Below are 24,972 nucleotides of genomic sequence, written 5' to 3' on the forward strand. Positions count from 1 at the left end.
CCTTTAAATTAGGACATTCAAATTCTTACCTTTGTAGAATTCAAGATTTCATCTCTTTATTAGGATGCATTTAGGAAAACGTGCTTATTTGCACATAAGAATGCCAAGGAAACAAACCCAGTTCTCAATGCACCTTTCCAAACAGGACTACTGATTTATGTAAGTTATATTAGCTGTCATATGCAGAAGAAATACAGATCTTTATTACTTGTGAGGACTTTGAGAAAGTTTCTCCACTATCTCAGACAGTGTTAGAGTAGGGTTAACTATGCATTTTTACGTTTTTCTATTATCATGTTCAAATATTTGTAGTTCCAATGACAATCAGTATAGCAACTGTGGAGGGTGGGGCTTTATTTCATCATCTATGCAGGAAAGCATGACCAGATACTTATTGAGCAGTACTGAGTGGCCTTTCTATGTTGAGACAGTTATTTAGTGCTATCATCTTTATATGACAACAGAAATAGAAAAACCTCTTGATTGAAAAAAATGAACATTTCAGAAAGTCATTTTGTTTAATGACACTTTCATAGAAAACTAAGAAAATAAAAATTCTATATAATTAGGAAATTCAAAAGCAAAGATTTGAGTAAGATTTGGTAGAAAATGATGTGAACATAGGTTGTAAGATTTTTCTCAATGTGTAATTTTTCTTAAGAGCAATTTGTTAAAATGCATGTTAGAGAATGCTTTCTCACATTTGTTAAATGCACTCTTTATAGCAGACACCTCAGACCTCAAACATTGCCTATCCTTTAGAAATATGCTTGTGATTCCAAGACACTTAGCTTACCCAGTGTGGGTCTTCAAGTCAATGGGACAATGCCCTACCCATGCCCTGCAATTAACAAGCCATGCCATTATGTAAAAGTCTTTCATCTTTGGTTCCCAATTTCCAAAAACTACTAAAATGAAGACTCTCTTTACTCTGAAGTACTATGATGCTAAGAGGAAGTAAAACAAAAATTTGAATAACAAAGAGCCGGAAGGTGAAAGTAATTGCCTAAAGTCCCAATGGTAACAAATCTTCAGAGAGAAGCAAAGACGAGGAAGAAAAAGAAATACAGTGCAGTATCTCATGTGATAAAGGTTTGCAATTATTGCTAAATAAATCTCACACTTCAGAGAGAAAACACTTAAAATTAAGTTAAATAAGATTAAGATAATTAAGGCACAACATTGACCAAATCTAACTCACAGACAAAGAAATTGCAATGGAACTTCCTACCCAAATTAGGTGAAACAATAAAACCAGAAGTGAAAATAAATTAATTAAAGCTCACCTTTAAAATAGTATCTGAGGCAAAAGGGACCCCAGCGTCTGCATGATTTGTATTTTGTTCCCAAGAGGCATTGTCACAGAGGAGATCTTGTGAGGGAACCAATTCCGGGGTTACGTTCAGAAAATTAAACTCTGTCTTGGCTGATTGTGAGGCAACACACAGGTTGTAGGAAAAGGGCAATGTTCTCTCACTGTAATTGGGGAGAACCCCAGGTCCAGGCTTGGAGCACTGACTAGACTGAAAGCAGCCCCAAGCGTCTGAACTGGAAGAGCGTCGCAGGCGCAGGGAGATTGCCAGAATCACTGCGAAGAGGAAGAGCACCGAGATCAAGGCCAAGGCCACCACCAGGTAAAACTGCAGTTCCGTCTGGGGGTCAGAGGGCTCAGGGCTGCCGCTAAGGTCTGGCAATACCTCTTGCAGGCTATCCGCGAAGATCAGGTGCAGCGTGGCGGTGGCGGAGAGTGGCGGCTGTCCTCCATCACGCACAGCGACCAGCAGGCGCTGGCGGGCCGCGTCCCTCTCACCCAAGGCACGCGCTGTGCGCACCTCACCCGTGCGCAGCCCCAGGCTGAAGAGCCCGGGCTCGCTGGCCTGCAGCACGTGGTAGGACAGCCAAGCGTTGTGTCCCGAGTCTGCGTCCACCGCCACCACCTTGGTCACTAGGTAGCCGGGCTCTGCTGCGCGTGGCACCATATCGAAGAGGGCGGAGCCATCGGGCCCCAGCGCGGGGTACAACACCAGTGGCACATTGTCATTGAGGTCGCCCACTAACACGCGCAGGCTCACGTTGGCGCTGAGCGCAGGTGAGCCCTGGTCAGTGGCCTGCAGTGTGAGTTCGAAGGCGCGCAGCTGCTCATGATCGAAGGCGCGCTGCGCGAACACCACCCCGCTCTGCGCGCTCACGGACACGTAGGATAAAATCTCCCGCGGCTCCAGGTCGCCCGCTACGATGGAGTAGGAAACTTGGCCATTGGGGCCCAAGTCAGGGTCAGAGGCACTGATTTGAGCGATAGAGGCGCCAGGAGGATTGTTCTCTGCCACGTGAACCATGTAGCAAGTCTGTTGGAAAAGTGGGGCATTATCGTTGACGTCGGAGATGTGCAGGGTGACAATTATGCTGGAGGAGAGAGGCGGCTTGCCCCCGTCGGTGGCTGTGATGGTGAGATTGTATTCTGGGATCTCCTCCCGGTCCAGGGCGCCGTCTGTCATTAGTTTGTAATAGTTCTTTGAGGAAGATTTCAAAATAAAGTTGGCATTTCCCAACACTTGGCAGTAAACTTCTCCATTTTCTCCAGAGTCTCTGTCTCTCGTTTTTATCAAGGCGATGACTGTTCCTGGTGGCGAATCCTCTGGTAGGGGGGTAAATACTGAAGTCACAATAACTTCAGGTGCACAATCATTCTCATCAAGAATTTCAACTTGGATACTGCAGTGGGCTGCTAGATCTCCAGGATCTTTTGCTTCAATACTCAGAGTGTAACTACTTGCAATCTCAAAATCCAAATCATCCTTTGTCGTGATTTCTCCTGTTTTTTCATTTAAGTTGAAAAAGCGTTTGACTTGTTCGTCCACATTATGAAAGGAGTAGGTGATCTCCGCGTTTATGCCCTCATCCCGGTCAGTGGCCGTCACTTGAAGCACAAAGAAGCCCGGGGGCACGTCCTCCCTCAGGGTGACCCTGTACACATCCTGGCTGAACACCGGAGGGTTATCATTGGCATCCGTGACTTGGATTTGGATTTGGGTCGTGCCGCTTTGAGGTGGGTCTCCGCCATCCACAGCTGTGAGGACCAGTTGATGGAAACTATGCTCTTCTCTGTCCAGAGAATGTTTTAGAATCAGCTCAGGATATTTACGTCCATCTGGAGTCTGTTTCTCAGCGAGATCAAAGTACTCGTTGTCATTAAGGTGGTATCTTTGTAGTGAATTAGGACCAACATCTGAATCCAGGGCTGGGTCAAGTGGAAATGTTGTACCTGGCTTAGTGGATTCGCTAATTTTTACATGAATCTTACTCTGTTTGAATAGTGGGGTATTATCATTTATATCCTGCACAATTACTGCTATGTGGAAAATATTTAGTGGGTTTTCAGCGACAGTATCGAAATCCAGAACACACAGAGGCTGCTTCCCGCATATCTGCTCTCGGTCTATTTTGTCACCCACAAGTAAGTCCCCGCTTTCTGGGTTTACTGTGAAATATTCCCTCTCTGCGCTAACCCGCAGCTTCCGGGCAGGCAAGTCCCGGACGCTGAGCCCCAGATCCTTGGCGAGGTTTCCTACGACAGAGTTTTTGGCCAGCTCCTCTGGAATTGAATAGCGGATCTGGTCTGAGAGAGCCCCGGGGAACAAAGACAACAGGAAGGGCAACAGTACCTGCAGCCACCACACCAGCCCGTACCTCCCTGCGCTCGCCTTCATCTTCTGTCTCCCTCGGGCTCCCTGTGCTCCTTTGCCCATAGGAGGAATAAGCCTTCCGAGGATGGCAGAATCCGGGCTCAGGTCACTTTTCCTGCTTTTGTTTTCTGTTTCCGAATCTACACTGGCCTCCTCTGCGTGGTTGGTTTGTGCAGGAAGTTCCCTTCTAAGAGGCTCCCAAAAGCTTCTCTGGATCTTCTCTTCGTTCTTTTGACCGACAGCGACGCTCAGAGGTTTTCTCAGGAAACTGCACCAACGGCTTGTAAATGTTTGCTAAGAACATTTTTCTTTTCTTCTTCTTTTTTTTTTAATTTATAAAGTCTTCATTTGTTTTTAAATATGCGAAATATTCATATAGTTCCAAATTCAAAAGGTGCATTCATCCCTGCTTTAGATGAGGAGAATTGCTTTCACAGGGGAAATGAGTGTTAACGTTTCTTGGGTATCCTTCTGGAGATATGTTTTACATAGTGCAACGGATTTGTATAAATATTCTGTCTCCTTCTTTACACAAATGTAAGCATACAACATACCATGTTCTTCACATTGCTTTTATATTTGTTATATTTTAAAGATCATGTCAGTACACAGAGAGCTTTCCCATTTATTTTTATAGTTATCTAGTGGCCCATAATATAGTTATCTAGTAGTCCATAATATGAATATACAACAATTTGTTTAATCAACATTGTTATTTACTAAAAGAAAGTCACTGCCCATTCTAACAAAAACACATTTTTAAAAAAATTTGATTTTAGGTTATAAATTATCTACTGCTTTCCTAGGCCTTTAAAACGTATGGCACTCTCATTCTGGAATATATTCCTAATGCCAACACCTGAATATGCTTGACACAGTTTCAGGCCAATTGAGCATTTCCAAATTATATTTTATGGCTTAATTATTTTAAACAATCTCTCCTCAGATGTGAGTTGTCTCTCAACATTCACTTGTTATTTCTGCTTTCTGCTTACCAACCCAGGTAACTGCATATCATATTCCAGCTTACTCTACATATTGCACCACAACTTTCTATGAATACAAAACCATGTAGAAACTAAAACTCTCCTTTGTAAATCAAATTGAGGCATATTCCACAGTCTATCACTACAACTTCCAGTTATCAAATTACACTAATTTGTGTAAGCATATGCATTCATGAATTTTGAATTAACTCACAGAACTAAATGAAAGCACAAAGAACAAAAGTGTTGTATATCCCCTACACACAAAATATTTTCCCACATATAAAATAATCCCAGAGCCACATGGTGACAGAAATATCTGATAGCAATTTGTAGCAATAGGGATGAGGCCAACTTACTAAGCAGCATAAATCATATCAGTCCAGAACCCCAGTAACTCAACCTTTGAAAGAGGCTCACATGATGAAAAGAGAAAAGACTCCAAAAACTTATATTTTTCCTTAGAAATCAAGAAAGTCTCGCCTTTTCACAAGATGGCACCAAAAGCGAAGAAGGAAGCTCCTGTCCCTCCTAAAGCCGAAGCCAAAGCGAAGGCTTTAAAGGCCAAGAAGGCAGTGTTGAAAGGTGTCCACAGCCACAAAAAAAAGAAGACCCGCACGTCACCCACCTTCCGGCGGCTCAAGACACTGCGACTCCAGAGACAGCCCAAATATCCTCGGAAGAGCGCCCCGAGGAGAAACAAGCTTGACCACTATGCTATCATCAAGTTTCCGCTGACCACTGAGTCTACTATGAAGAAGATAGAAGACTACAACACACTTGTGTTCATTGTGGATGTTAAAGCCAACAAGCACCAGATTAAACAGGCTGTGAAGAAGCTCTATGACATTGATGTGGTCAAGGTCAACACCCTGATTCGGCCTGATGGAGAGAAAAAGGCATATGTTTGACTGGCTCCTGATTATGATGCTTTGGATGTTGCCAACAAAATTGGGATCATCTAAACTGAGTCCAGCTGCCTAATTCTAAATATATATATATATATATATATCTTTTCAACAACAACAACAACAAAAGAAATCAAGAAAGTCTCAATAGTGATGTCATAATAGGCAATTTAAAAATTATTAAAGTTACTTCTAGAATCTACTTAAATGTGAGTGAAATTAACTTTGAAATATTTCTCATAATCACAGGAGTGCACCAAAGGAATCACATATAGTCACCGCTGGTGCATCTCAGAACAGCAACAAGAAAATATTTGAAATGTAACAGTTCATTGAGAAAATATCCTGTTAAAGTTATATCTAAAAGTTAAACTCATAAGTTTTCAGTATTCTTAAATTGATGTTGCCTATTATAATGCAAAATACCCTTTCAAGGAAGGAAAAGTAAACTTCAAGTAAAGCATGGTACAGTGTAAAAATAGGAAATTAAAAAATCCTCAGTCCAGATCCAATAATAACTTCATGAGAAAGAATATTGTAAACGTGAATTTACACAATTGCCTTCTATTTCACAGGTCTCTTGTATCTTTGCAGTAACACCTAAAGGAAAAGGAAATTTATTCTTTATTTTATTTTACTTTATTTTATTTTACTTCTTGGAGACAGAGGCTTGCTCTGTCACCCAGGCTGGAGTACAGTGGCATGATCTCAGCTCATTGCAACCTCTGCCTCCCAGGTTCCAGCAATTCTCATGTCTCAGCCTCCAGGGTAGTTGAGACTACAGGCGTGCACCACCACGCCCAGCTAACTTTTTGTATTTTAGTAGAGACTGGGTTTCACCATGTTGCCTGGACTGGTCTCAAACTCCTGAACTCAGGCAATCCACCCTCCTCACACTCCCAAAGTGCTAGGATTACAGGTGTGAGCCACCGCACCCAGCACAGAAAAGGACATTTAAGGAAATGAGGTGGTTTAGAGTTGTAAAATTAGAAAATTCTGGCTGAAACTACAACTGAATGAAGACCAAAAAGGATAATAAACAACATTTTTGTGTGGTAAAGACTGTTGGTCATTACTGAAGGGTCATCCACCAGTTCTCTTTACAGCAATAAAATATTAAAAGAGGCACCTTTATTTGATATATTACATATGTAATAGGAGACATTTACACAACTCTTTGTCTATATTTCAGTGTGGTATGATCTATTATAAGATTGACTCACCTGAAGATTAAGGTCTCCTTTTGTTTCAAGTAAATCCTGAGTTATCAGAAGAGGCTCGCTTTTCTCACAGCCTTCCTGGCTGATGAGCGTGTCTGCATAGTTGGGCTGGGGGAAGATCAGATGACTCTTCCTGGAGTCCGCGGTGAGGGAGACCTCGTGGGAGTAGGTCTGCAGGAAAGCCCGAACCCCGTCCACGCCCACAAAGTGCGAGGCAGGCACACCTGCCAACCTGCTGCCTTCAGCGTGAAGCAGGTGTGACTTGTGCCAGCGTCTCAGCTTGAGTGCTAGCAGCACCGTGACAAAAGCCAGGAAGATGCAGGAGACAGCGGCCACTGCCACCACGAGATAGAGTGTGAGGCCCGAGTCGTCTGGGTCTGCTGAAGGCTTGAGGCTGCCCAAGTCAGCCAGGACATCTGGGATGCTGTTGGCCACAGCCACAGTGAGTGTGACAGTGGCCGAGAGAGGGGGCTGGCCATGGTCCTGGACGACCACTACAAGGCTCTGCTTGAGCGCATCTCTGTCCAGCAGGGCCCGTGCAGTGCGCACCTCACCTGTGTGCAGCCCCACTGCAAATAGTCCCGGCTCGCTGGCCTTGAGTAGGCGGTAGGACAGCCAGGCATTCTGGCCTGAGTCTCTGTCCACTGCCACCACTTTGGTCACCAGGTAGCCGGAATCTGCGGAGCGGGGTGCCAGCTCCACACCAGTGGAGCCATCTGTAGGGAAGGTGGGGTACAGGATCTCAGGGACATTGTCGTTCTGGTCCAGCACAAAGAGGCTCACTGACACATTGCTGCTGAGTGGAGGGTCTCCACTGTCACTGGCTGTCACCAGTAGCTGCAGGTCTCTAAGCTGCTCATAGTCGAAGGAGCGAAGTGCATATAGGATCCCAGTATTGGAGTTGATGGAGACATAGGAGGACAGGGGTGCATCCTGGAAGGTGTCTTCGGCCAGGGAGTAAGTGATTAGGGCATTGTCACCACTGTCAGGGTCTTGAGCAGTCATAGATAAGATGGAGGCTCCTCTGGGGTTGTTTTCAGGAATGTAGGCAGAGTAGGAAGCATGAGGGAAAGTGGGTGGGTTGTCATTGATGTCCATCACCTGCAGTGAAATATGAGTTTCTGTAGACAGTGGAGGAATTCCCTGGTCAGTTGCAGTTACAGTAATGTTATATTCTGAGACTTCTTCCCTGTCCAGTGTTCTGTGTGTCAACAACCGATAATAATTTTCATAGGTCTTTTCAAGTGTGAATGGCAGATTATCTGGAATAGAACATGTGACTAGGCCATTTCCTCCTGAGTCACTGTCATGCACGTTGAAAAGTGCAATTACTGTACCCGGGGAAGAAGTTTCCTGGACTGAGCTGGTGAGAGATGTAACTGTGACTTCTGGTGCGTTGTCATTTTCATCCAGAACTGTCACCAGTACCTTGCTTCTAGCCCGGAGACCAGGCCCATCATGGGCTTCTACATCTATGTCATAGAATCCAGAGTCCTCATAATCTAGATCCCCCAATATTGTTATATCCCCACTCAGAGAATTTAACTGAAATAGCTGTGATATTTTGTCTCTTACTTTCCGGAAAGAATACGTCACGTCTCCATTGGCTCCTTCATCTGGATCAGTGGCTTTTACGGTGAGTAGCCGAGTGCCTACAGGAACGTTCTCACGAACACTTACGTGGTACTTGGGCTGAGTGAACAGGGGAGCATTATCGTTGGTATCCACAAGTATTATGAGAATCCTGGCAGTGCCAGAGCGAACCGGGTCACCTCCGTCGAAGGCGGTGAGAACGAGGTGGTGAACCGCCTCTTCCTCGCGATCTAGAGCACGTTCCAGCACCAGCTCTGGGTACTTAATCCCATCGGCCCCGCTTTGCACGTCCAGGGAAAAGTAACCGTTTGAGTTGAGCTGGTAACCCTGCAGGCAGTTTACCCCTACATCCGGATCAAAAGCTTCAGGAAGAGGAAATCTTGTCCCAGGATTTTCATTTTCAGCAACTTTTATTTCCCTCTGTTCTGTCCCAAAACTGGGTGGGTTATCATTAACATCGATTATTTCCACCTCTACCCGCAAAATCTTCACTGTATCTTCTAGGAGAATCTCCAGTATTGTCACACAGTTTGGAGATCTGTCGCAGAGCTCCTCCCGGTCTATCCTACCCGCGGTGACCAAACTGCCGCTGCGCGGGTTCAGGGCGAAAAGCTGCGTCCTACCTCTGGAGACGATGCGGACTCCGCGCTCCACCAGCTCCCGGGGCGCCAACCCCAGGTCCTTGGCGATGTTGCCCACCACTGAGCCTTCTTCCTGCTCCTCAAACACCGAGTAGCGGATCTGTTTGGCCCTAATTTCCCCCAGAACCCCCAGGAGAAGGCAGATTTGGAGCAGCCGGGTGCGGTCTGGGCTAGCAGGAGGCGCCGCCATTACAACCCCGCCGCGGAGTCGCCTGTGCTTTGGTTTTCCCTCTGTCGAGGCCTGAGGAGCCCCAGGATATTCTGGGTCCAAAATAAAGTGCATTCACAGCCGGAGCTCTCAGGGCTTCCGCTTGAAGCTTTCATAAAGCTCCAGAGCCAGTGCTTTGTGCTGCAGCAATCTTGTGATTCTGCTTAAATTTCTGGTTTGTCTTTTCCCCCGATTGGTGAACAGCGACACCCAGAGTCTAAACCTGTTACTGCAATTTATTCTTGGTAAAAAAAGTTTACTTTTTATACACGTTTCTATTCCTATTTCTCCCAAGATAATAAAAGTCAAATTCCTGTTTTTGATTTGCAACGAAAATTCAAGAATGATCCAAATCTTCCTGTACAATAAACTTTATAAAGTTATTTATTTTCTTAGAGAAAATATGACGATTTTTTTTTCTAAGAATGTGTTCTCCATCTTTTCAGTTTTCATCTTGTTCATCCCCACAGCCCATTCTCAGTACTGTGTACTGTGTGAGGGACATACTTATCTCTCCTAAAGAGAAAGGTGGACTTGAAAAATGGAGGAGACGATAAGTGAAAAGACAGTGGGACAGGAACTTGGAGGTTCGGCTTTAGTCCCAATTTATGCAGTAACAAGTTTCCTTACTTGAGTTGACCCTCTAGAACCTGGGGCAATGCTTCAATTCATTTGCAAAAAACCCACCTACTGTTTAAGAGTTAGCCTTACCCCTGTACGAATGAGAGTGACAAATACAATAATAGGTTTGGGAAGAGAATTTGCTTCTTAATTTTGTATACAATACATTCTTGGCCACAAGCTATGCATATGACTATCTTGTTTACAATGTGTTCTCAATCTTTAGAACAATACCTTTCATAGAGTAGTAACTTTTTAATGAAGCCTTTCAATGTTTCATGAATGACCGGTTCAAATGCAAAGCCTAAAACAATGGATAAATAACTCTGATCTTAAAAATAAAAAAGAAATAAAAAGAAAAGTTAGACTGAAGAACTATAAAGTGCAGATAATAGTTTAGTAATTTTTTCACATGACACATTCAGTATTATTTTACTACAATTTCTAACTTTACTTTAGCTTTCACTTTAGAAATAGCCAGTAAAATGAAATGTTTTGGTAGCTGAACATGGATTATCATTGCACGTGCCATCGCTTTCTTGCTTATGAATACTTACAGTAATTTACTAATCTGAGAAAATTTGAGATAAAGCAGTACATCAGTTCTTAAGCTTATTCCTCACTTAACAAGTAGCAGTAGAAATGACTCATACAAAAGTGCATTAGCTATACAGAATTTTAAAACCTCAGACTTTGAGAGAGTAGATTAAAGGTGTTTTTCACAATCCTCAAAGACTGCACAAACTCCGGATGATTGAGAAGTGAAATAAGATGTTTGGAAATAAATTTGACAGTATGCATTAAAAAAACTCAACATGTTTATAGATTTAACTAATTCCTCAGAAATCTATACTAAAGAAACAAGAAGTATGGAGAATGCTTTATAAACCCAAATGTTCATTACATTCCTTGTTTTAATAGAGACAAAATAGAAAGAGCATAAAAATAAATCATTTAGGAATGGTTAAAAATTATGAAATATCATTGACTGAAATTATACAGTGGGAATAATATTGACCCAAAGTTAGTGATGCAAATGTAAAATTGGACAATATTTGCTACTTGTGATGAGACAAAGTGTTAAGAGTCTTAATAACTGGAAGGCTGTGTTAAATACACATGCTGCTGCAAAAAGACAAACTAGAATGTAATTGATGAAGATGAACATAAACTTTAACTTTGGTGGGAAGAACTCTAAATATATTTATAAAGAGCTAAGAATAAGATGACTTGAAAATATCAAGTATCGCATACCAATTAAGAAAAGGCACTGCTATTATTAAGAGTGTTAACATCTAGGAAACAGGTCTCTTTAGCAATATTTGCCAACCATACAGAAATGCCAACAGTAAAGATTGAAAATTAAATTGCCAAGACTACTGAGCAATCAAGAAAGCAATCTCCATCTATCCAATACCCCCTCCCCCAGTAGATACTGTCACTAGAACAATGAAAGAAAATCAAAATTACTTATGCACCAATGAGAAGAAAATGTAATATATAATTTTTTTTTTTTTTAAGACAGGGTTTCCCTCCTGTCACCCAGGCTGGAGTGCAGTGGCACACTCTTGGCTCACTACAATCTCCACCTCCCGGGTTCAAGCGATCCTCCTGTCTCAGCTTCCGGAGTAACTGGGACTACAGGCACGTGCTACCACACCCAAATAATTTTTGTATTTCTAGTAGACGGGGTTTTACCATCTTGGCTATGCTGGTCTCAAACTCCTGACCTCAAGTGATCCACCTGCCTCAGCCTGGTTAAGTGCTGGGACTACAGGCTTGAGCCACCGCTCCCGGCCGCAATATATAAAATTTAACTAGATTTGCAGAAACTCACGTGCGAAGACAAAGAAGGGTCATAAGCGACTTTGTGATCTTCATTACTGGCACATACAATCATAGAAGGATCATCACACAGCAGATCCTGAGGGGGAGTCATTTCAGGTGTCAGGTTGAGAAAATTGAACTCTGTCTTTGCAGAATGAGAGGCAACACATAGATTGTAGGAATAGGGCAAAGTCCCCTCGCTGTGGTTGGGTGGAACCCCTGGCCCAGACTTGGAGCAGAGACCCGTTTGAAAATAGCCCTCAGTGTTGAGGCTGGAGGAACGTCGCAGGCGCAGGGCGATCGCCAGAATTACCGCGAGGAGAAAGAGCACTGAAATCAAGGCCAAGGCCACCACCAGGTAAAACTGCAGTTCCGTCTGGGGGTCAGAGGGCTCAGGGCTGCCGCTAAGGTCTGGCAATACCTCTTGCAGGCTATCCGCGAAGATTAGGTGCAGCGTGGCGGTGGCGGAGAGTGGCGGCTGTCCTCCATCACGCACAGCGACCAGCAGGCGCTGGCGGGCCGCGTCCCTCTCGCCCAAGGCACGCGCTGTGCGCACCTCACCCGTGCGCAGCCCCAGGCTGAAGAGCCCGGGCTCGCTGGCCTGCAGCACGTGGTAGGACAGCCAAGCGTTGTGTCCCGAGTCTGCGTCCACCGCCACCACCTTGGTCACCAGGTAGCCAGGCTCTGCGGCGCGTGGCACCATATCGAAAAGTGCAGAGCCATCAGACCCCAGCGCGGGGTACAGCACCCGCGGCGCATTGTCATTGAGGTCGCCCACCAACACTCGCAGGCTCACGTTGGCGCTGAGCGCGGGGGAGCCCTGGTCGCAGGCCTGCAGTGTGAGCTCGAAGGCGCGCAACTGCTCGTGGTCGAAGGCGCGCTGCGCAAACACCACCCCGCTCTGCGCGCTCACGGACACGTAGGACAACAGCTCCTGCGGCTCCAGGTCACTGGCCAGAATAGAGTAGGAGACGCTGCCGTTGGGTCCCAAATCCGGGTCGGAGGCGCTCACTTGCGCAATAGAGGCTCCAGGTGGGTTGTTCTCAGCCACATGGACCACGTAGGAGGCCTGATGGAAAACAGGTGCATTGTCGTTGATGTCGGAGATGTGCAGGGTGATGCTTGTCCTGGAGGAAAGGGATGGTTTGCCCTTGTCGGTGGCTATGATTGTGACGTTGTAGTCTGCTGTCTGCTCCCGGTTTAGGGCTCCACCAATCACCATCTTGTAAAAATTCTTCGAGGTGGATTCTAATTTGAAAGGAACTTCTTCCTGAATATAGCATGTCACCATGCCATTTTGCCCAGAATCCTTGTCTCGCACTTTTATGAGGGCTATTACAGTTCCAAGGTCTGAATCCTCTGGAATCTGGTTAGAGAAGGACATGAATGTCACCTCAGGGGCATTGTCATTCTCATCAACGATTTCTATTTGAACATTACAGTGAGCTGTGTGTACTCCTCCATCCTTGGCTTCTACACCCAACACATATCTACTTGTTTCTTCAAAGTCCAATGTGCCATTGGTTGTGATGTCGCCGGTATTTGGATTGAGATTGAAGAGGCTGGTACTTATTGGGGAATTGAGGAAGGCATAGGTGATCTCTGCATTAATGCCCTCATCCTGGTCTGTGGCCATCACCCGCAGCACGGAGGTTCCCCACGGCACGTTTTCTTGGAGGCTAACCCTGTATACATCCTGGCTAAACATGGGAGCATTATCATTGGCATCGGTGACTCGGATCCAGATGTGGGTGGTGCCGCTTAGAGGCGGGTCCCCGCCATCCATGGCAGTCAGGATTAAGCGATGAGAGCTCTGATGTTCCCTGTCTAGAGGTTTTTCCAGCAGTAATTCCGGATATTTACTTCCATCAGGACTTTCCTTCGTTGACAGAGAGAAGTATTGATTGGGGTTGATGGTGTATATCTTCAGTGAATTGCCGTCCACATCTGCATCTTGCGCAGAATCCAGAGAGAATTTTACCCCGGGTAAGGCTGACTCACAAATTTCTAAGTTAATGCCTTTTGCAACGAAACGTGGTGCATTGTCATTAATATCTTGGATTACAACAACCACGTGGAAAACATTCATTGGGTTTTCAGAGACCGTTTCGAATTCTAGTGCACACTCAAGTTTCCTTCCGCAAATCTTCTCTCGATCTATCCTACCGTTCACTAACAAATCCCCGCTCTCCAAACTAACGTTGAAATAATCCTCTGCACTAACCCGCAGTTTTCGAGTTGGCAACTCCTGGACACTGAGCCCCAGATCCTTAGCAAGGTTCCCCACCCGTGAGCCGTTGGCTAGCTCCTCTGGAATCGTGTATCGGATCTGCTGGGAGATGGCCCCGCAGAACAAAGACAGCAGAAAGGGAAACAGTACCTGACTTTTCATCGTTTCGGCTTCTCTGACTCTCTGCATTTCAGGAACTCTCCGCGGAGCTTCTTTTCTCTGGGATGTTTTTTTAAAAAGCAATGACAGCACCCTGGACTTCTGTAATTTGAGCGTAAGACTTATCAGTTAGGCGCTCGAGGGTGAACAGGGGCAGCGTCCGTCCTCAGTGCACCGGACAAGGCAGGAAGGCACCCTGCCTGACGCTCCTGCAGAATTGAGACGCCTTCACTTCCTTTTGGTCGACAGCGGCGCCCAGAGGCTGTCTTGGAAAACTGCACAGTGCCCAGCTATTTATCCTCAAAGCGCAACCTCTTGAATCTATGTACCCTGTCTTTAATTTGCTGGAAGGAACCAAATACTCACATTTCCCCCTTTACATTTCAATTTTCTAGTTTGTCATCATCACATAAGGGTCTTCATCATTTTGTATTCTTTTTTCATTTAAAAAATTCACAAGGCACACAGTCATTTTTTTCAGTTTTGGGGGCAAAAAAAATCTTCAGTGATTTCACTATATTTATAAACTCTGGCATGACTGCTGTATCCATATAAGTGAATTAATAATTTTTATTTATATTTTTAGTGGACTAAAATACCTACCTTTCTGTAAATTCATTGGAATAAGTTCCCTTATCTAGTATTTTAAATCTCTCCATATATATGTTATCAAGTCAGTAATACTTTTCAAAGATAGTTTTTGCAAAAAAGAGGAAATCACAGCCTTACGATTATGTTAATATATTTCTCTTCTTTATAAAATATAGATAATATTTCCAGTTAAGTAGGGCAAAGTCTGATATTTTGTTAAAAGGGCAAATTTAGTATTGGGGTACACACACATGCTTTTATGAAGTGGAATTTCATATAATGTATATTTGTTTTATGAAACCAGTGTTTCTTTTTTAAATGAATGTATATGAAATACTCTAGGCTGTGTGCAGCGACCTGTGATCCCAGCACTTTGGGAGGCCAACATGGGAAGAACACATGAGGTCAGGAGTTTAAGACCAGCCTGGCCAACATGGTGCAAGCCGTTTCTACTAAAAAAATAAAAATTAGCTGGGCATGGTGGCAGGTACCTGTAACCCCAGCTACTTGGGAGGTTGAGGCAGGAGAATCGCTTAATCCAGGAGGTAGAGTTTGCAGTGAGCTGAGATCATGCCACTGAAGTCCATCCTGGGTGACAGAGCAAGACTCTGTCTCAAAAACATTCTCTATAATGCCAATTCTCAGCTCCAGCCAACTTAAACCATCAATGAGCAAAACGAGTTTGACTTGACCACTGGTAAATATTGGAGAGGTATTCAGAGTTCTTAGACACCCAATTCTGCAACTTATTCTGTAGTTCCAGGCTTAGAACTCGTCTTGGTTCAAAGCAAATCCCTTTATTTCAAATGCATTACCAAATGAGATCCAACTCAACAATTTATTCTACTATTTTGCAGTGCTCACCCATACTCATACTCCAGTTGAAACAGCCTATTATCTGTTTTCTTAAGATACCTTTTCACTTGTTTCCTTGCATCATGCCTTTATACTTTCTGTTCCTTTTATTATGAACTTCTCCTCCCTTTCTGTTGCAATGGATTCTTGCCCATTCTTCAAAAAAATAAAAATAAACCCTTTTTAGTGAAAATGGGATGTCCGAGATCTTCCATCACCTGTACAAGTAGGTGGAATTGTGTAGGTTCCATATTCTCAGTGTATTTTCATGACACATATGTAGGCTATATTTCATATAGAATTCTTAGAAATTCTCTTTGAGCATACAAATCCCCCCTGACACTAGCTAATTAACTTTTTTCCTCCTTACAGGGTAAGTGATACTGATACTATAAACTTTTTTTTTCCTAAAAATGATACGTTAAAAGTTACACGCCTTTTTCTTTTGAGACAGGATCATACTATGTTGCCCAAGTAGGTCTCGAAGTCCTAGGCTCAGAAGTCCTCCCCTGGCTATGGGCCTTTTAAATTCTGTGATGTATTTGCATGTTTGAGTGAGAATACACCTTACTCTGCTTACAGCTTTTGTGTTCTGGCCCTGTTGTCTCATACATTTAAATGTGCCTTTTCCTAATATATTGAGGGAGGAATCTATTCTTTCGTTTGGGTTCTAATAAAATATATTTTGGTCTAATTTTGGATGACTCTTTTACATGATTTCATGAATGAAAATAATTTCATAAATTGCAGAATAAGCCAACAATTTCTGGATGAAGAAAGTTGTAGAACATGACAAAAGAAGGGACTTCTATTCCATTGTTGGAAGAGACAGTCTGGAAATCCGCCACAGAGGCTGAGACATATTCCCTTACTTATTTTTAATATCCTTCTCAAGGGCAAGAAATACCACTCCAAGGCTCATAATAGTTTAGGTAGGTGAACTTTCCACCCTCAGGCAAAATGTTGAAATATGAATACACACATAAGCATATACTTTAGGCATACATAACAGGAATTATAGGTAAAACCATTTGATCAGCCTCTACTTTTTCATCTGTCTTGGAAGGAGTTAAACATAATTTAATTTCATGGGTATATAAAATACATTTTATTCATATATATTTTTACTTGTAGGTATCAGGATAGGCTATATAGGCTGGAATGACAAACTCCAAAGCACAGGAATTTAAAATGAAAAAGGCCTATTTATCACAGGTATACAGACCAGTGTTGTGGTTCTCTCATCATAGTTACTCAAGGACCCAGGTAGAAGGAGCAGTCACAATTTCAAATAGTAACTTAGAGATCGAAAATTCTCACAATTGCAGATTCCCCTAGGAAGTGACACACTTTACCTCCACTCACAATGTATTATTGTTTCCCTAAGCCCACTCAACCATAATCAGACCAGGGAGTGCAGTCCTACTATAGGCCCAGAAAGAAAGGGGGACAAATATTTAGCCAAAGGACTAATGACAACCTCATGGCTTTATTTCTCAAATACACATGTGTTAAAGCTTTATAATAACCACATTCTCATAATTGTTCTTCATAATATTCAAAGAAATAAATAAACTCACCTGAAGTAGGTTGGAATCTCCTTTCGTTTCAAGTAAATCCTGAGTTACCAGAAGAGGCTCGCTTTTCTCACAGCTCTCCTGGCTGATGAGCGTGTCTGCATAGTTGGGCTGGGGGAAAATCAGGTGGCTCTTCCGCGAGTCCGCAGTGAGGGAGACCTCGTGGGAATAGGTCTTCAGGAAAGCCCGCACCCCGTCCACGCCCACAAAGTGCGAGCCGGGCACGCTCGCTAAGCCGCCTCCCGAAGCCTGCAGCAGACGTGATTTGTGCCAGCGCCGAAGCCTGAGCGCCAGCAGCACGATGACAAAGGCCAGGAAGACGCAGGAGACCGCGGCCACCGCCACCACCAGGTACAGAGTGAGGTCCGAATCGTTGGGTTTGGCGGAGGGCTCGAGGCTGCCCAGATCGGCCAGGATGTCGGGGATCCTGTCTGCCACGGCCACGGTGAGCGTGACAGTGGCGGAGAGAGGGGGCTGGCCGTGGTCCTGGACGACCACCACGAGGCTCTGCTTGAGCGCGTCTCTGTCCAGCAGGGCTCGCGCCGTGCGCACCTCGCCCGTGTGCAGCCCCACCGCGAAGAGTCCTGGCTCGCTGGCCTTGAGCAGGTGGTAAGACAGCCAGGCGTTCTGGCCCGAGTCTCTGTCCACCGCCACCACCTTGGTCACCAGGTAGCCGGGCTCTGCGGAGCGGGGCGCCAGCTCCACGCCGGTGGAACCATCTGTGGGGATGGCGGGGTACAGGATCTCGGGCGCATTGTCGTTCTGGTCCAGCACGAACAGGTTCAGCGACACGTTGCTGCTGAGTGGAGGGTTCCCGCTGTCGCTGGCTGTCACCAGTAGTTTCAAGTCTCTAAATTGCTCGTAGTCGAAGGATCGCAGCGCATATAGGACGCCAGTGTTGGAGTTGATGGAGACGTAGGAGGACAGGGGCGCCCCCTGGAGGGTGTCCTCGGTCAATGCATAAGTGATGTGGGCGTTGTCGTTGCTATCTGGGTCCTGGGCCGTCACTGAGAAGATGGAGGCTCCTCTGGGGTTGTTTTCTGGAATGTAGGCGGAGTAGGATGTGCGGGAGAAGGCGGGTGCGTTGTCATTGATGTCAATCACATTCAAGATGATGTGAGTTTCTGTGGACAGTGGCGGGCTTCCCCCATCTGAGGCTCTCAGACTGATGTTATATTCTGACATTTGTTCGCGGTCTAGGGATGTGGCCGTCACTAAGCGGTAATATTGGTCTATTGATTTTTCTAACTTAAATGGCAGATTTCCCAGGACAAAAACTGCAACCTGCCCATTCTGCCCAGAATCTCGGTCATGCACATCGATAAGAGCAATTTCTCTTCCAACGGTGCCCTCTTCTGGGACTGAGCCTGTGAGAGACGTAATTGTAATTTCTGGAGCATTGTCATTCACATCCAGAACCGTGAGTAGAATCTTGGCTCTTGAAAGAAGACCTGGTCCATCCTGTGCTTCAATTTTAATTTCATAGAACATGGCATCCTCATAATCTAGATTTTTTAATATTGATACTTCTCCACTCACTGAGTTGAGATGGAAAATCTCAGCGATTTTCCCAGGCATTTTATCTAGAATATAAGACACTTGAGCGTTGAATCCCTCATCAGGGTCAGTAGCATTCACTGTGAGCAGCCGGGTACCCACAGGCACGTTCTCCCAAACACTTACACGGTACTCAGACTGAGTAAACATTGGTGGGTTGTCATTTGCATCCAGGACTATCACTTGGATGTGCAAGTTGCCAGAGTGGACAGGGTCGCCACCATCAGAGGCAACCAGGACAAGCTGGTGAATTTCTTTTTTCTCACGGTCCAGGGCCTGCTCCAGCACCAGCTCTGGATACTTGGCCCCCTCAGAGACGCTATTCACAGCCAGAGAGAAGTAGTCATTAGGGCTAAGCTTGTAGTTCTGCAGGGAGTTCATGCCTACATCTGGGTCAAAAGCAGTTTTAAGTGGAAATCGGGTTCCAGGAACCATTAGTTCACCAATTTTTATTTCCAATTCCTCTGTTGGGAAATTAGGAGCATTATCATTAATATCTTTAATTTCTATTTCTACTTCAAAAATTTTCAATTTATCCTCAACCAGGATGTTAAATTTTACCAGACACAGTGGGATCTGAGCGCAGAGCTCCTCCCGGTCTATCCTCTCCGCGGTGACCAAGCTGCCGCTTCGCGGATTCAGAGAGAAAAACTGCGTCCTACCTCTGGAGACGATGCGGACTCCGCGCTCAGCCAGCTCCCGGGGCTTTAACCCCAGGTCTTTAGCGATGTTGCCCACGAAGGAACCTTTATCTTGCTCCTCAGACACCGAGTAGCGGATCTGACCGGATCCTGTTTCACACAGCGTCCCCAGAAGCGCGCACAGCAGGGCCAGTCCTCTGCCATTTCGGAAACTCAGGCATTTGGTCATTTCCTTTTCGGGGAATAGCTTTCTCTGAATTCGGTTCCAGTTTCCCACGACGGACTCCAATCTTATTTTCTCAAGAAACGAAGTATTTTATGGGCCTAATTCACAGGTCAAACCGCTCGTTGACTAAGAGGTGAGGTTGGCAGCCGCCTCGGATTTTCTGAGTCTAATTTGCTGGTTCTTTGCATTGCAGGAGCAAGGAAATGGTGGACTAGTTCTCCAGCTGCGTTCTCCTTCTTGAGTGGTCAACAGCGACACTAAGAGGCCTAACCGTTTACTGCATCCTCTCAGACAAACAGATGATTATTTTTGAGTTATCCAAGACCTGAAATCCTTCTTCTCAGAGATAAGAGGACTAGTGTTGATTGAACATAATTGAATTGATATATGTTAAACAGTGTGGCCTCAAGTTATCTTTCTTGGGAATCCATGCACTAACCTTAATGCCACCAATATTGCTTCAGACATAGTGGAGTTAACTGTTTTGAACTGTTCAGTTTAAGAAACACACAGTAACAAAGAACTGGCCCTAAGGACCAACACAACTATTAAAAGACATGACCACCACTTGTTCTTCAACCACTGAATCTTGATAATGTGTTTATTGTTATACTTACTACATTTATCAGGGTTATTTGATATCTTTCACCTTTCCCTCTCTATACTTTTAACTCTCTAAGAGCTGAGAGAAGGAAAAGAAGAAAAGAAGCACACAAAAATATCAGCCATATTTATACATTATATTTCTTTAAGTTTGTTCTTGGTGACCTGATAACTTAGTTTCAATATTTGTTGTTATTTAATATTCATTAAACAAATACATAATTAGGTGTCAGACAATATGTTTAGGGATTTAAGGTGAACAATATAGACACAGTCACTTCCTTCACAGAGATTATAAGGATATAAAAGCAAACAGGGAATTGTAGCGTACTGAGATAATTACCATAGTGGGAAAAGCCAAGCGGGTTAGGGGGGCCTTCAATTGGGCCTTTAAGGTTAGCAAAGGCTTTCCCAGGAAACATGAGAGGAGTGGATCAGTGAAAAGGCCTGGATGTGGGAGAGAACAGCATGACAATGCCTAGATGTGAGAGCGAATTCACAGCCCCTCAGGGTACTGAAAGAAGTTCGCTTTGTTTAAATCTAGACTGTAAGGATGTTTTTTCAAAACCCACTACTAAAACCAGTAGAAATAAGCTTTTATGTTCCAGAATCTCTTTCTCTATAAGTTTCCAAGCACAGAAATATAAACACATATATTTGTCATTTCAATCATGATGCATGACATATCTATGCATAAGGCATTTATTCTTGTGGAGTTACTACACACACTAAAAATAACTGCTTTAATTATCCTGTTTATACTTTATTATTCACTTACAAGTAAAGATATTGTGACATATTATGCCACAGTGAGTTCCAATTTTACTCATAGAGAATTATGTAATAGTAACCAAAACAACACATTGTCTCAGAAAAGATGCAACATAAAGAATCACGGCACTTTGAGAGATACAGTGTCATTCAATAAAAGGCTCATTGGTACATGATAATTTCCAAATAAAAATTAAAAATTATGCCATTTACATAGAACATTAGTGTGTTTATTGTTCTCTGTTATTAAATACATAACCAACATACAATAGGAAGAGGAATGGGAAAAGAAAATTGTTCAGAGGGGCATTGGGATTGGGTGAGGGATTGGGAACATTTCTAGCAGCTACTGTGAGTAGAAACCTTGAGAAGAGAGATGTATACAAAAGATGGTTCTGGACAATTGTATGATATGAATCTTTTGTATCTTTTCTTTAAGCAAAACTATATTGAGGATATATATTATTTTAAAGATTAAAAGGCACTATGGTTCCCACATATGAGAAAGATAAAAAAAGGAGAAACCTGTTTATTACTACTCTACAACTTTATTATAGAGCAGATGATAAGTCAGTCACTTCTTCAAGAAGCACATAGCTTAGAGACTAATGTGATTTTTAAAACTAAGCCAAAATAAAATGACATAAATTCCGGAAACACTGTAAGGAATGTATATTTCTAAATTTCCATATTTTTAACAGGGAAGGGCATGCAAGTTAAGGAAAACAATTTTGCTGTCAAACTGAGAGAAATATATTAAGACTGAATGAGAAAGAATTAGCCGACTAAGGTGTTTCACTGTTCATGTACAGATTCAAATATAAAGTAAAAGTCATATTTTAAAAGAAGAAAGGACTTGAGCAAACATAAACTCCAATCTTTATATTTTTAACAAAGAAAAAAATTGTTGATCCGGGTGGATGAGATGATTTGCCCAGGGGTGAAGAAGAAAGTGTAAGAGACCAGATACCCTAGTCACTCAATGCAGTGCTCTTTGGATAATCATCTATTAACTCCTGGTTTACATTCATTGCACAACGATTCTCGTGTCTCTTCTTCCTCTTACAGCCTGTGAACACTAAGACCTACCAAGAAATAATTCACCAAGGCTCACTTCCTACAACTTGACTCTGCCCTCAAGGAAATACGGGGAACAAAATAGATATAGTAAACAAGTAAGTGAATTACTTCAGCAAACTAGCTTGTACGGATGTTGTGAAAAGATAGATTACCTGAGAAGACGTTTCTTCCCTTTCATCTTCGAGTAGAGATTGAGGTGCTGATAAAAAATCCTTTTTCTCACAGCTCTCCTGGCTGATGAGCGTGTCAGCGTAGTTGGGCTGGGGGAAGATCAGGTGACTCTTCCGCGAGTCCGCAGTGAGAGAGACCTCGTGGGAATAGGTCTGCAGGAAAGCCCGCACCCCATTCACGCCCACAAAGTGCGAGCTGGGCATGCCTGTCAAGCTGCCTCCTGAAGCCTGCATCAGGCGTGATTTGTGCCAGCGCCGAAGCCTGAGCGCCAGCAGCACGATGACAAAGGCCAGGAAGACGCAGGAGACCGCAGCCACCGCCACCACCAGGTATAGAGTGAGGTCCGAATCGTTGGGTTTGGCGGAGGGCTCGAGGCTGCCCAGATCGGCCAGGATGTCGGGGATCCTGTCTGCCACGGCCACGGTGAGCGTGACAGTGGCGGAGAGAGGGGGCTGGCCGTGGTCCTGGACGGCCACCACGAGGCTCTGCTTGAGCGCGTCTCTGTCCAGCAGGGCTCGCGCCGTGCGCACCTCGCCCGTGTGCAGCCCCACCGCGAAGAGTCCTGGCTCGCTGGCCTTGAGCAGGTGGTAAGACAGCCAGGCGTTCTGGCCCGAGTCTCTGTCCACCGCCACCACCTTGGTCACCAGGTAGCCGGGCTCTGCGGAGCGGGGCGCCAGCTCCACGCCGGTGGAACCATCTGTGGGGATGGCGGGGTACAGGATCTCGGGCGCGTTGTCGTTCTGGTCCAGCACGAACAGGCTTACTGATACATTGCTACTGAGTGGAGGGTTCCCGCTGTCCCGCGCCATCACCCACAGTTGCAAGTCTCGAAACTGCTCGTAATCAAAGGAGCGCAGTGCATAGAGGACTCCAGTGTCAGAGTTGATAGAGATGTAAGAGGATAAGGGTGCCCCCTGAACAGTGTCCTCCGCGAAAGAGTAAGTTACATGAGCATTGTCGTTGCTGTCGGGGTCATGGGCCGTCACTGAGAAGACAGAGGCTCCTCTGGGGTTGTTTTCAGGAATGTAGGCGGAGTAGGATGTGCGGGAGAAGGCGGGTGCGTTGTCGTTGATGTCTGCCACCTGGAGCAAAACGTGAGCATCCGTGGACAGGGAGGGGTTCCCTCCATCTTTAGCGGTTAGAGTGATGTTGTAAAAGGAAAACTGTTCCCTGTCAAGGGCTCTGGTTGTAACCAGTCGGTAGTAATTGTCCACTGACTTTTCTAACTTAAAGGGAAGATTCTCAGGGAGTGAACAGGTGATGAATGCATTCTGCCCAGAGTCTCTATCATGTACATTAAAAAGCCCAATTACGGTTCCTGGAGGAGAGTCTTCAGAAACTGAGCTAGTAGCAGATGTTATGTAAAATTCTGGGGCATTGTCATTCACGTCCAGAACCGTAATGATAACCTTCGTTCTGGTTAGAAGGCCCGGACCATCCTGAGCTTCAATATCAATTTCATGGAATGTAGCATCCTCATAATCTAGATCTTTTATGATTGTCAGATCTCCAGATGTTGACTTAAGCTCAAATACCTCTGAGGTTTCTCCAGGGCTTTTCTCTAGAAAATATGCCACTTGAGCGTTGTAGCCCTCATCTGCGTCAGTGGCGGTCACCGTGAGTATCCGGGTGTCCACGGGCGTATTCTCGGGAACGCTTACGCGGTACTCGGGCTGTGTAAAAACAGGCGCGTTGTCGTTCACATCCAGGACCTTCACGCAGATGCGGGAGGTGCCAGATAGCACTGGGTCACCCCCATCAGAAGCCACGAGAACGAGGTGGTGAACAGCCTCTTCCTCGCGGTCCAGAGCGCGCTCCAGCACCAGTTCTGGGTACTTGTTCCCATCAACTCCGCTTCGCACGTCCAGGGAGAAGTGATCATTTAGGTTGAGTGCATACTTCTGAAGGGCGTTCTCACCTACGTCCGCATCATGCGCATTCTTAAGAGGAATCCGGAATCCTGGCGTAGTGGTTTCACTGATTTTTAGCTCCAGTTCCTCTACTCCAAAGCGAGGGGCATTATCGTTAATATCTGTTATTTCCACCTCTACTGAATAAATAGTCAATTTGTCCTCCAGCAGGATGTTAAAATTCAACAGACACGGTGCGCTCTGAGCGCAGAGCTCCTCCCGGTCTATCCTGCTCGCAGTGACCAAGCTGCCGCTTCGCGGGTTCAGAGCAAAGAGCTGGGTCCTACCTCTGGAGACGATGCGGACTCCCCGCTCTGCCAGTGCCAGGGGCTCCAAACTCAAGTCCTTGGCGATGTTGCCTACGAAGGAGCCTCTGTCGATCTCTTCTGGCACAGAATAGCGAATCTGCCCAGCCCTGGCCTCCCACAGGGTCGCCAAAAGGAAGCACAGCAGGACCAGTTTTCTGCAGTGTGGCAACTTTTGCAGAGCCGCCATTTCCTTCCTGTCGCAGTTTTCTCCGAGTCAACTTCCAGCATTCAGTGCGGATTCCAATCTTTATTCCTCAGGCTGTGAGATGACCAGCATTCACAGGACCCAGGTCCCTATGGAGACAAATGGTGGGCTGTTCGACTGAATTTCTCTGGTGCCCTGAAGCTTTAGGGCCAAACCTCCAGCCTGTTGTGCTGTGGGAGGCGTGTTGCTGGATTGGTTGGCTTTGCTGCTTTTTACTCCTTAGGTGGTCAACAGCGACGCTCAGAGGCCTAAATAATTTCTGCACCTGCTCGGGAAAACTTAAGTTACTTCTTGTTTGTTTGCCTTTGTTGACTTTCAAGGTGCTTTAAAGAATCTTACAGCTCTAAGATACCGTAGAATTAGATCTTTCAAAACAGGAATCTTTTTTTTTATCAGGATTA

At 44.9% G+C, this 24,972-nt stretch overlaps 3 protein-coding genes and 1 pseudogene across 3 annotated transcripts; 1 reads left to right on the forward strand and 3 right to left on the reverse strand.

The window, feature by feature from the left end:
* Positions 1-1,271: 1,271 nt before the first annotated feature.
* Positions 1,272-5,141, reverse strand: LOC105466986 (protocadherin gamma-B2). Its single transcript, XM_011716260.3, has one exon. It carries the CDS (start codon positions 3,744-3,746, stop codon positions 1,272-1,274), a length of 2,475 nt encoding a protein of 824 aa, XP_011714562.2. The 5' UTR covers positions 3,747-5,141.
* A 22-nt stretch (positions 5,142-5,163) lies between these two features.
* On the forward strand, positions 5,164-5,580 carry LOC112424098 (large ribosomal subunit protein uL23 pseudogene; annotated as a pseudogene).
* Positions 5,581-5,738: 158 nt separating this feature from the next.
* On the reverse strand, positions 5,739-10,156 carry LOC105466984 (protocadherin gamma-A4). Its single transcript, XM_011716259.3, has 2 exons — positions 6,801-10,156; positions 5,739-6,177 (listed from the first exon to the last, which is right to left on the reverse strand). Exons 1-2 carry the CDS (start codon positions 9,312-9,314, stop codon positions 6,142-6,144), a joined length of 2,550 nt encoding a protein of 849 aa, XP_011714561.1. The 5' UTR covers positions 9,315-10,156; the 3' UTR covers positions 5,739-6,141.
* Positions 10,157-10,287: 131 nt separating this feature from the next.
* Positions 10,288-22,122, reverse strand: LOC105466983 (uncharacterized). Its single transcript, XM_011716257.3, has 2 exons — positions 17,103-22,122; positions 10,288-14,178 (listed from the first exon to the last, which is right to left on the reverse strand). Exons 1-2 carry the CDS (start codon positions 19,524-19,526, stop codon positions 11,674-11,676), a joined length of 4,929 nt encoding a protein of 1,642 aa, XP_011714559.2. The 5' UTR covers positions 19,527-22,122; the 3' UTR covers positions 10,288-11,673.
* Positions 22,123-24,972: the final 2,850 nt, after the last annotated feature.

The sequence above is a fragment of the Macaca nemestrina genome, chromosome 6 (assembly GCF_043159975.1).
Source record: "Macaca nemestrina isolate mMacNem1 chromosome 6, mMacNem.hap1, whole genome shotgun sequence".
Taxonomy (NCBI): Eukaryota; Metazoa; Chordata; class Mammalia; order Primates; family Cercopithecidae; genus Macaca; species Macaca nemestrina.

Coding starts and splice junctions, on each gene's coding strand:
- LOC105466986 (XM_011716260.3), bottom strand. CDS start 3,746: ATGGGCAAAGGAGCACAGGGAGCCCGAGGGAGACAGAAGATGAAGGCG.
- LOC105466984 (XM_011716259.3), bottom strand. CDS start 9,314: ATGCACTTTATTTTGGACCCAGAATATCCTGGGGCTCCTCAGGCCTCG. Junction 6,178..6,800: donor AAGGAGACCTTAATCTTCAG/GTGAGTCAATCT, acceptor CTTTTCCTTTAG/GTGTTACTGCAAAGATACAA.
- LOC105466983 (XM_011716257.3), bottom strand. CDS start 19,526: ATGACCAAATGCCTGAGTTTCCGAAATGGCAGAGGACTGGCCCTGCTG. Junction 14,179..17,102: donor GAGATTCCAACCTACTTCAG/GTGAGTTTATTT, acceptor CTCAAATTACAG/AAGTCCAGGGTGCTGTCATT.